General features: G+C 60.7%; 1 protein-coding gene across 1 annotated transcript in view; it reads right to left on the bottom strand.

Annotated features, from left to right (window-relative positions):
- The window catches only part of COL22A1 (collagen, type XXII, alpha 1), a 127,911-nt gene that overhangs the window by 97,413 nt on the left and 18,768 nt on the right, over positions 1 to 11,730 (bottom strand). The window contains exons 5-6 of the mRNA XM_014549017.1: positions 2,684 to 2,758; positions 821 to 932 (exon numbers count right to left, since the gene is read on the bottom strand). Of these exons, the coding sequence (XP_014404503.1) occupies positions 821 to 932; positions 2,684 to 2,758 (187 nt within the window). The remainder of the gene's footprint in view (positions 1 to 820; positions 933 to 2,683; positions 2,759 to 11,730) is intronic.

Here is an 11,730-nt window from a genome sequence, read left to right as displayed (position 1 = left end):
TGTTCCAATCCCTGTCTGAGCTGGTTTCCCAGGCCACACCGGGCACGGGCAGCAGCGCTGGGCTCAGCGCCTGGGCCTCCTCGGGATCCAGGGACGCTGGGGCCATGGCCTGGACTTCCCCTCCATCCGCACACACGGGCTCCGCAGCCAAAGTTCACTCCCTCACTTTCTCTGTGTTATTCATGAGTCCAACTAGTCTGCTGCTGTTGTCTAAACACATTTTCTTCTTATACCTTTGAAAGAACACACACGTGTGTGTGGATGTGTATACAGAGATACATCTCTATATGCTATACATTATTCTATCTATATATTTATGCCTATAGCTACCTATACTATATCTACATCTGTTTCTATTTTTCTATGTCTACAGAGAAAAGAACTAAGGCTTTTCTTAGGAGATATATACACACACACACACACACACACACACTAGTACAGTGATGGCGAACCTATGACACGCGTGTCAGAGGTGACACGTGAACTCATTTTTTTGGTTGATTTTTCTTTGTTAAATGGCATTTAAATATATAAAATAAATATCAAAAATATAAGTCCTTGTTTTACTATGGTTGCAAATATCAAAAAATTTCTATATGTGACACGGCACCAGAGTTAAGTTAGGGTTTTTCAAAATGCTGACACGCCGAGCTCAAAAGGTTCGCCACCACTGCACTAATATATATATATATATGGAAAAACAAGGAAAAGTTATGACAATGAGGATGGGAAAGGGCATTAATGGCGACTGTCTGCAGGAAGCCAGTGGCCTGGCCTCGTCCTCCCACAAGCCCCGCCGCAGAGGAGAGGGAGCACTCACTCTGTCCTCTGCACCACGGGGAAGGACCCCATCCGGACGTAGGAGCTCTGCGCCCCGTCCTCTCGCTGCCCCAGGACGTCCTTCACGCGGAACAGATTCATCAGGTCAAACCCTGTGGGCAGGCGGGAGTGTAAGGGCAGGTGTGGAACCTGAGCACTGGGAGCGCTCATGGCGGGAGTGGGGTGAGTTTGGAGAGAGGAGCACGGGGACCAAGGAGCAGCCCCTCGCTCCGCAGAGGCAGCCGGCCCCCCGCCCCGGGAGCGACGGGGCTCCGCGGGGGAACCCCTGCAGGGACATACTCGGGAGCAAGCACAGCAGTGAGTGAGGAGAGGTCCAGCTCCCCTTGCAATTCCCGTCCCAGGAAAAGGTGCGGGGCCGGGGCAGGCGCCGGGCCTCCCACCGAGACCGGGTGCCGTGAGAGCCCGGCTGGGGACGGAGGACCAGGGCAGTCAGCGGGGGTGGCCAGCAGTGTCCCCCAATGGGCAGTGACTCAGCTGTGAACACATTCACTTGAAGGTAATCGAGTTAACAAGGCGAACAGGCTGAGTCATTTCATGAGTCGGACAAAGAAAGCAGATGGTGCTGGCACCTCCTGGGCACCGAGCAGGAACCGGGTGCTGGAGGTTAGGAGGTGCTGGCGGGGCAGTGGGGGCGGGGCAGGGAAGGAAGCAGCTGGTAAGAGTGTGGGGCTGTGCCTGCAGCTGGATCCAACGGGGAACTGGAAATGGGGCCCAAGGGGTCTCAACATCAATGGGCACTGGCTGGCCCGGCCAGTGTGGCTCAGTGGTTGAGCAGTGACTTATGAACCAAGAGATCACCATTCGATTCCCAGTGGAGGCACCTGCCCGGGGTGCGGGCTCGATCCCCAGTGTGGGGCGTGCAGGAGGCAGCCATCAATGATCCTCTCTCATCACTGATGTTTCTCTCTCCCCCTCTCCCTCTCCCTTCCTCTCTGAAATCAACAAAAATATATTAAAGGAAAACAGTCACTGTTGGGGGCTGCTCCTGAGGACTGCTAGCCCCTCCCTCTCCGCCCAGTGCTCCCAGGCAGCACGCCCACCCACCCCCATTCTCTCAACAGCCCCCAGGCCCAAGAGGCGGGGCTGGCACCTCTGAGTCCCCAGCAGCAGCCCCTGACCTGGCAGGTCCTGGGATGGGGCGGGGACTGGCAGCGCCTGCATAGCACCCTGTCCTGAACGTCCCCCGCTCACTGCCTGGAGGGGAGCCTGACCCGTGGACATCACACATGGGCCAGAACTGGACCCCAGGCATGGTGGCCGGGGGGAGAAAAGTGCCTGAGGTCAGGCCTTAAAGTGCTTTGCAGGCAGGACACCGGGCCGCAGGGAGGAGGAAACAGAGCTAGTCCTTATCAGGATGATGGGCAGCCACCTGAGCCACGCCCGCCTGGCCCAGCACCCGTCGCCTGGCCCAGCACCCGTCACCAGAGACAGCCTCTGAGGAGAGGCTTGGTCCCCTGTCCCTTCGTGCTCTCACCATCGATTCACTCACACATTTACAACTGTGACTCGCCCGCCCCTTCACTCCCAGCGCCTGCGTCATTCCCTCCCGCTGGCCCTGCCAATCCCGCTTACTCATGCACAGCTGGGTCACCGCTCATTCCAGCGCCCGCACCACCCAGTGACCCCCACAGGTCACCAGCCCGGGGAAACGAGCACTTCCTGACGGGCAGGCAGTCTGTGGAAGGGTCTGGCCACCGGCACAGTTCAGACCATCCTAGCGGGTCTTTGGTTAAAGACAGGCCCGGGCCCAGGAGGGCGAGGCCGCCCTGCATCGGGGAGAGTCGGGCGCAGGTCCAGCAAGTACTGCGGCGGGCGGGCACGCGTGGGGGCCGCTTCCTCTCACCTGTGATTTCCCTGGTCCCGCCGTTGGTGTGCTTAAAGCGATGTCCTTCCACGCGGACGCTGGGGCACAGCACGTCTGAGAAGCAAGAGCAACAGAGAGGCCAGTGAGCCCATGGTAGCCACAGTCCCTCTGGGAACGTGATCTCACACGGATCCCCCCACCCCGATCTCACAGCATGTGGGGTCCACTCGGATCCCCCATCTCACTGCATGGAGGGGTCCACTCGGATCCCCCATCTCACTACATGGAGGGGTCCACTCGGATCCCCCATCTCACTGCATGGAGGGGTCCAGTGCCTGGAGCAGATGCACATGTGAAGGAGGCCCCATCCCCACCCGGGAGGAGCCCAGAGGGTCTGCCATGAGAGGAAGGCAGACGCCAAACCCAGGATGGACAGGTGACACGGGGCAGGAAAGGGCATGGGTGCTGGGGGCTCTGGGCACAAAGCCGTCTCCTGGCCCGGCCCAGCGTGGGGAGGGCAGGGGCCTCCCTGGGAAGCGAGGCTGGAGGTTCCCCTGAAGGAGCAGGAAGGCTGAGACAGACGTACAGACGCCGCAGAGGGAGCCTCCCCGAGAAAGGCGTACACTTGGACGTGAAAATCCAAGTCAGCAGGCGCCCCTGACCTGGTCCTCTGTGCCAGGGAGCCACCAGAAGGTGCCTCTTATGCACCTTAAGGAGCTGCAGGTGCAAATCCAGGAGAATGCAAAACTGCTGGGCCGTACGAAGGCAGCAGGGCAAGCCATGCAGTAAAACATGCTTCATGATAGGGTATCCATAAGCGTCCTCATGATTCCTCGCTTAAAAGGAAAAGGCTGGAAGGAAAAAGGGCTCTGTAGTTGCCCTATAAATCCCAGAGGCACCCACTCTGAACTCGAGAGGCCTGGGTCCCAGTGTGGGCTCCCCTCCCCGCCTCCCAAGCTCTCGGTCTGGGTGTGCGGGTCGGTAACGTGGGAGGCCCTCCCGAGCACACGCGTGTCCTGGAGCTGCACTGAGGATGGGGCGAGACCATGCCCAGGACAGGACTGGGCTGCGGGGAGGCCCCTCTGAGCCCCTGAGGCGGCTTAGTATGGACACCCCGCCCATGAAGCAACCTGGTCACAGGCGTTATTGTTATAACCACACGTCGCTAGGCACATCCGCATCCCATCAGCTCCACGCGCAATGCCCTCTCCTCACCTTTGGGGCACACACGTTCGAGGGTGGGGCAGGCGTGGGGCCCCTTGCCCCAGCAGTGAGGGGAATGAGTGAGGTCATTTCCTGATTTGGAAGGAGCTATTCTTTCATTTTTATTTTTGCTAATCCTCACCGAGGATATTTTTCCATTGATGTTTACAGAGAGCGGAAGGGAGGGGGAGAGACAGAGAGAGAGAGAGAGACACTGATTGGTGGCCTCCTGCACACACCCTGACCAGAGCCAGGGATCAAGCCTGCAACCAAGGTACCTGCCCTTGCCCGGAATTGAACCCGGGACCCTTCAGTCCTCAAGCCCACGCTCTATCCACTGAGCCGAACAAGCTAGGGCGGGAGGAGCTATTTTTAATGCTGATCCTAAAAAGCACCAGGGGGTTTGACGAGCCCCATGGCAGAAGGTATTCTGGACCCAGCACCGAGCTGTCTGTCGAGGACCCGGTCCGAGGGAGGAGGCAGGCGCTGGGTGATATTTAGACGGCTCCACCCAGGATGGTGGCAGCTGTGGGGTGGCGACCGATGGCTTTAACTTCGGCAGCCGGCCAGAGTGACTGGCTGGGGAGCGTGCGTCATCTGAAATGAGTTGACTCGGAGGTTCTAGCCTTGATTATGAGCGAACCCCAGGGCTGGTGGCTGGGGCTCAGGAGGGGGGCAGAGCCACTGAGCCCGGTCTCCGCAGCTATCCCAGGGGACAGCCTGATTCCCGAGCCCCAGCGGACAGGGACAGGCCGAAGGCCCCAAAGGCAGAAAAAAATAGTCTCCCCGCAGCGTCAGCACTTGGCCAGGCCACTCTGGGGAGCCAGACTCCCCACGCCAGCTGCCACCCCTTTGGGGACATCACTAAGCCTGAGAGGCTTCCGGGCAATTTATAGCTGACTCCGCTCAGTCAGGACACATGGCTCCCAGAATACCCCGTCCAGCAGCTCCCCGGCCTGTGGGGCCCCCAGGCTCACCTGCTTGGCTTCCACAGTCCCTCTCAGCCTGTAATTCTATCCCTTTGGCCGAGAGATTTCCATGGCCTGGGTAATGATCTATTTATTTCCACATTAACGCATTTATTCTAACTAAACACTTATAGGGCTGCAGATACGGTCCAGGCACTGGGGTACTTCTGGGGACACACAAGAGGGATAACAGATAAGCCACCGTCCCTGCCTCCAGGGCCCCGTGGGCCGACTGAGGTGACAGCACAAGAAAGCATCTGAGCTGCTGCGACACCATCCGTGTCTCCTTGCTTCTCAGCCCCTCCTCCTGCCCAAGCTCTGAGAGTCTTCCTGGCCTGGAGTCCCCCACCCCTACCCCCACCCCCGGCTTTGCTCTGTCCCCCTCTCTGGGTGAGGAGGCCCTCTCCCCGCCCGTGTCCCAGGGCTGGGGTGCCATGCGGAAGGCACTGGTGCTCCTGTCTGTCTCCCCGTGATGGGAGTCTGCAGACCCGGCTGGATCTCAGTCCAACTCTAGCTACACGGTCCCCACAGCCCCAGGTGGGGACAGGTGTGGAGCCCACGCAGAACAGAAGTGACAGTGACACCTGACTGAGAAGGAAACGCCGAGCGGTGGCTGGGCCCCCTTCCAGGCATGGGCTTCCTCGCCATGCGGATGAGCCAGTGAGAAGAGCTCACGGGCTAAGGACTCCTGCGTGAGGGCGGAGACTCCCTGAGCGGTCGGCCTAGCATCGTGTCCCAGCGCCTTCCTGGCTGAAAGAACGTCACTTTTGTGCCGAATGGCAGCGTTCTCGGCCCAAGGAGAAAAGCTGCGGCCGGCTGGTCTCAGACTATTACAGTGACGCCAACTCCCCGTCTTTCCAGCCTCCCTTGCAGCTAGGGACGCGATGTGACCCATTCTGGACGAGGGAATGAGTAACAGACGTTTGCGTTGGTTGGGAGAGGAGTGGCTTCTTAAAGAACACTGGCTCTTCCCAACGTAAGGGGTAGACAGGTGGGAGATTTGGGCAAGTTTATTTCCCCTCCCTCCTCCTTTGAAGGCTGGCTGCCATGTCTGGGGGATTAAGGGCTAGAAGAACTGAAGGGAGAAAGACTCTAAACCCCTGGCCAAGGTGAAAAGCAGAGGGAACGTGAACTTCCGTTTGTCTAAGCCACTGCAGCTGGGTTTTCTCTACTTGCGATTGAGTGTGCTCCAAACCTGCAGGCTGGGGTGAGCCAGGTGGGAGGGTTGAGGGCCACCGCTCCTCCCCAGGCCCGAGGACAGGCACTGGGGGTGGTGAGAACAGGTCCATTGCTTCTCCGGTTAAGTGGTTCCCGACAGACTATGCCGCCTTCATCATCCCAGTGAATATGGGCTGATCGGGTAACGGATCCACAGAGGAGGCAGCTCGGGATTGAGGACCGGGTCGGTTCGCAAGAATCAAAATGCGCCTGCAGTCAGTTCCCGTTAGGGGGCATTTTCCTCCTTGAAAGCACGAGAGGACCCGGCTGACTGCATCCCTCATTGCCTCCCCTGACATGCGTTCCCCTCGGTCTCTGGGTAAGTAGAGCGTCCTAGACGCCTGGAGAGAAACCGGCTCTCGCCTCCCACGGTCGGGTTCTGTTTCCCCGGAGCCTTCCACAGAGGCCAGACTCGGGCCGAGCAGAGCTGCCGCCCCAGGGGACTCACCAGGAACTCACTGCGGTTTCTCTGGGGAAACGCTTCAACTCGTCCTCAGTTTACCACATGGCAAAGGGGAGGCAGGGGTTTGCGCATTCGGGGAGAAGGAAGGTTTGCACAAAATGGTCTCTGATGTCCTCCTGCTTTGCGCGACACACCCACGGTTCTGTCTGGAGAACACACAGCCGGAGGCCCTGGCTCTCAGCCAAGGGTGTCTCCAGTGAGAAAAAAGGAGTGTCTGAATCTAAATAAAGGTCTACCTGCCTCTAGAATCTGGGCGCAGAGAAGGTGGCCCCAGACCAGGAGATCAGATGGGCAGGACCAGGGGAGGCAGGGAGCGGAGCCTGTGGGCCGGGTGTAGGGAGAGGAAGCAATCGCTGCCCATCCGTCACCTCACGGCAGCCGCTGCTGAGGGCAGCTCACCACAGACAAGATGAGGACATTGCAAGTGGGCAGGGAAGAGGCGGAGGAGGGAAGTGGTGAATCAGACGCCGGCAGATGCAGGGCACAGCTCCTCCGCGGCTCCCTGCCGGCCAGGAAACATCCACACATTCCCACTCGGTAGAGCCCCAGACGCCGAGGCAGGCCCCGGGCCAGGGATGATATGAACAATCATTACAATCCCGGCACTGGGGACCGTGTCTGTCCTGCTGGGGGTGGAGTGGCCTCGGGACCAGCAGACAGACATGCAGACAGCCTGCTTGCACCAGCTGCCGATTAAGCCAACCCTCCCTGCAGCCTCGCACGATAGGTGCTCCTGTTCACAGAAGCGGAAAGAAAGCCAGAGGGAAGTGAGGAAGCAGATCGCCCAAGGCCACAGGCTAGCAAATGGTACAGTCAGATGCTGGCCCCACCGCCCCGCAGTCTCTCCAAGGTCACCTGCCCAAGGTCACCCAGCGCGTGGGGCCCCAAGTCTGTCTGTCTCTGAAGCCTGCACGGACAGACAGCCAGCTCGTGGCCTCCTGAGAGCCCCTTTGCCTCTGAACGGCCCTGACTGTAGAGGGGCTTGCTCACCTGAGCCGACAGAAGCCGGGTGCTCTCTGAGTCGGGCCCGCGTGTGCCCACTTACGCGGAGCTGGGAGCCCCGGGGTGGGCAGACTGCAAACACACCCGCCTGCCCGTCGCTGGCCCCAACCCCAAAACAGGTCCCCGTTCTCTCTCGTGAAAGCCACTTAGATGTTTCAACGCACCACATGCTCCTCCCAATCTCCGAACGTCTCCAGCTAAGCCTCCCCTGCCCCCAGCAGTGCCCTCCCCAAGAGGAGTGGAAAGAGGTCTCATTGGAGCCATAAGAACCTCCGAGCACGAGGGCAGAAGCTGGCGCTCAGAGAGGTTAAGAGACTCATCCAACATCACACAGCTAGCGAGTGGCAGAGGCAAGAATTGAACCCAGGCCCTGGGGCTTGGGCATCGAGCACTGGGTCGTTATCCTACCCACACAGCTGGCATTGGAAAGCAGCCTGCGTGCAAATACAACAACACACAGCCAGCCGTGGACAGCTCCACTGTCCCAGGTCGCACACAGTTCTCATTTAGTCCTGCCCCAGCCCTGCAGGGCAGGTATTCACCCTTCACAGGTGAATACAGAGGTTGTCAGGCTGCAGAAGATCAAAGGCTGCCAGTGGCTGTGCCCCAGGGTCATGGTGTGGACCGAGCGAGAGGAAAAGACCACCCAAGGTCAGGTGGCACTGCCACCTCCTGTCCTAGGACCTCCCGGAGATTCCTGGCCTGCGGCTCCCTTCTAGGTTGAAGGGCATCGCACCGCCGCCCCCCAGCGGCCCCATGTCCCCTGGCTGATGGACTGCGACCCTCAGCTATAGGCTAGAGGGAGGGTGTGGTCAGGTTGGGGGAATGTTGGTGTGTTTCAGAGGCAGCCTGCTGGACAGTGACAAGAAATTGCTAGAAAGACATGTCCCTCTGGACCTGCTGACAGCTGCGAGCATGAGCCAGGTCACATATCCAGGACCTCAGGAGGAGCTGGTGGGCGAGGCCTGTGGGCGGGGCTTGGACAGAGCTGAGCCCTTCCTGACATGGCTTGTGATGGGAACGTGAAAGGAAACAGTGACAAGGGCCATGTCTGTCTCCCAGCCCCGGCACGCGCCTGCTCCCCGGTGGAAACTGAGGCTGAAACAGGAGAGGGGGGCGCGGGGTCGCATTGGCGGGGGGAGGAGGAGGTCTGGGCCTGCAGGCCTCACCTAGACCATGTCAGCTTCCCCTTCCATGTCTGTGTCCAGACCCAGAAATAGGTGTAAACATTTGTGGGAATTTTTCCCCATCCAAGGTCATCCTCAAGGTTAAATGGGATAGAGGACAGGAAGTTGTTGGCAGGACACCTGGCATCTAATACATGCTCATTCATCCATTCATTTATTCAGACAACACATATGTGCCCAGTGCCTGGCACATGCGTCTGGCATGAGGAGAAAACATGCAAACGCGCAGTCGAGGTGGCCCTGCCCACTTACTGGCGCTCACGTGCCAAAGGGGGCAGAGAACGAACAGAGACAGACACAGAGAAGCCAGCTGGTCGCCACGGGGTCAGGGCTGTGGATGAAATCCGTGGCCACGTGAAGGGCGCTGGGTGTGGGGCCAGGACCCACTCAGACCCGCGGGTCTGGGAAAAGCTCTGGGCTGAGCCACACTGGAGCGGAGAGCTACCAGGGGCGCGAACCAGCAGGGGAAGAGCAAGCAGGCAGCAGGGTGCAGCCGCATCCCAGCCAGAGCAGAGCCCTGAGGAGGGAGGGGCGGGGAGGGAAGCCCCCTGTCACCCGGCTGAGGGGGGAGGAGAGGGTGGGGAGGTGCTGGCGCAGGGGCAGTCTGGGCCTCACCCAGGCGGGGTGTGGAGCTCAGGGCCATGAAGAGATGGCGTGCCCAGGTGCAAGGTGTGCTCTGGAGGCCGGGCAGAGCGCAGGGGCGGGTACCGTGTGATTTCCAATGTCCCGGGGCCCTGGGCCCCCTTTCCCTCCGGGGGAGTGTCCCAGGGGCCAGGCACCAGCAGGTGTCACCAGAGACTGCAGGGACCTCCTGTGGGAAGGGCTCCTGGCTTTGCCGGGACAGTGGCCAGTGCTAAGGTCTTGGGAGGGGACGAGAGAGAGGAGTCTCCAAACTCAGTCCCGCCGCCAACATTCCTGCTGGGGAGACGAAGAGGAAGTGGCCGAGGAGGAGGCAGGTGGACAGGAGAACAGGGAGCGAGGAGGTCCGAGTCCACGGGATGATGGCGTGTGTCTCCCGGGGCCGAACTCTGCCCGCAGAGCTTTGCCTTCTGTCTGGTGCAAACGCTCCGCTCACGCTCACGGCCCCCGGCGGTCAGGTCATCTCAGCAGCTCCCTGTGCACAAGCCCCTCTCAGCTTCCTCCCACTCTCTCTCTGTCCCGTGGGCTCCGGGCTAGGGAGTGACCCTGCGATGCTTGTGTGGGCACCGGCTGTGTTTTAAACCCTCTGGGCGTTTGCTCAATTCAGGAACACAATCCACTCTTAATGGCCGCCCTCCGGGTCCTACAGGGCTTAGTTCAGAGAGAGCAAGTGAGCCAGACTCGGTCTCAAGCCACCACAGCCTCACAACGGTCCCCCTTTTTCTCCGGTCCTTTCTCACCGAGGCCCGGGCTGCTGAGGGAAAGGTCATGGCACCCAGTCTGCCCTCGGTCACCACGAACCCCGAGCTCCCGAGGATCACGGGGAGGGGCACCCCCAAGGACTTCATCATAAGGGGCAGGGCCCGAGGTGGGAGGACGGCGGGGCACACCTGCAGGGAGGGAGAACCTCCTTCTTCCCACGAGGATGGATCCCACACAACGGGTCCCACGCGGACGGATTGTGATCAGATGGCAAATGCACCCACAGGAGGGCTGACGAGCCACTCCCCTGCCCTCTGGAGCGGACACTGCAGTCCAGGTGGGGAGAGAAGGGAAGAAACGCCGTGACAAGGCCGGGCTGCTGGGGGCAGCGCTGTCCCTAAGTCACCCTGTGGCCACAAACCATCCCCCCTCCCTCAGCCTCAGAAAAACAGGACTGGCTGCAAAGCCCAATAGGCCTGGGGAGGGGGGGCATCCCTGCCTCCGCCAGCAGCCTGTGGTTCTCAGGGGAGATGGGCAAACAAGATACGGTGCTATTTATTTTTTCTAGTCGTGGCCACATTCTCTCCATTAGCATGTGGCCTGGGACCAGACATATCTGTATCCAGGCTCGGGGTCGCGTCCCTAGAATCAGAACACCAGTGGCAAAGGCAGGCCCCAGGGACAGGATACCTAACCGCCCGCCCCCCTCAGCAGGCAGGGGCCAGGCGCTGCCCTCTAATGCCTCGGCAGCAAGGCCAGGGACCCTCCACTGGTCCAGGGGGCCGGCCAGCCCTGCCCCTCGTTTGCTCTCCCCTCCCGAGGGCTGGTGGAGGTGGGTCCTGGAGTGGCCACTGGCTGCATTCCTGCGGGGACTGGTGGGAGTCACGGCCAGATGTCAATGAGGAACAGCTGGGCGCCCTGCGCCTTCCCTGACAAATGCAGCTGGGACAGCAGGGCTGTCACTGAGAAGGGGCTGGGGCCTGGGGGAGGGGAGGGGGAGGTGCACACACTGGGAGGAGGGCCACTCCCCAGGGGCTCCCGTGGGACACCCACCTGCACCTGCTCCATCTCTGAGGACTTGCAGCCCCAGCCCAGGCCTGCTTCCTAGGACACAGCCTCGCCGCTGACCTGCCTCCTGCGGGGGAGTCAGAGGCCCGGCTGGGAGGCAGCTGTGTGTGGGTCCTGGAGGGAGCTGATCTGCATCTCATGGCAGGTGCCCTCCCACGTGCCCGGGAGGCCCCCAGGTGCAGGACCGATGGCACGGGCGGTGCAAGGAGCAGGGGGCTGGGCCAGGTGTGGCTCCCCTGGGCACCGTGACCCTGCCTGCCACTTAAAGGGCCAGAGGATTCCAAACACGGACCTGCCTCCCAGACCCCTGCTTAGGGCAGCGGAGCATCTTCCCCGGAACACTTTTTAAACGTGGTCGGTAACTTAGACACAGGGGGGGGCAGCCCCAGGCCTCCCCTTGTTCTCAGGCCCAGGCCTCTCAGGGGTCAGGGGTGCCCAGGTGAGGAGCAGAGAGGGGGTTTGGCGGGTGGAGACGGCGGATGGAGGGGTTCAGCTTGCGTTCTGGCCTCGTGTAGCCCTGGGTGTCCCTCACTCCCGCCTAGCACAGCCCTGCTCTGGCCCTGAGTGCCTCACTTGCAGCCCAACCTGAGCACAAGGCGGGATCTGGGGTCAGAGGCAGGAGGGGCTGCGGAGAAA

The sequence above is a fragment of the Myotis brandtii genome, unplaced genomic scaffold (genome assembly GCF_000412655.1).
Source record: "Myotis brandtii unplaced genomic scaffold, ASM41265v1 scaffold532, whole genome shotgun sequence".
Taxonomy (NCBI): domain Eukaryota; kingdom Metazoa; phylum Chordata; class Mammalia; order Chiroptera; family Vespertilionidae; genus Myotis; species Myotis brandtii.
This window is presented reverse-complemented; position numbering and strand designations above follow the sequence as displayed.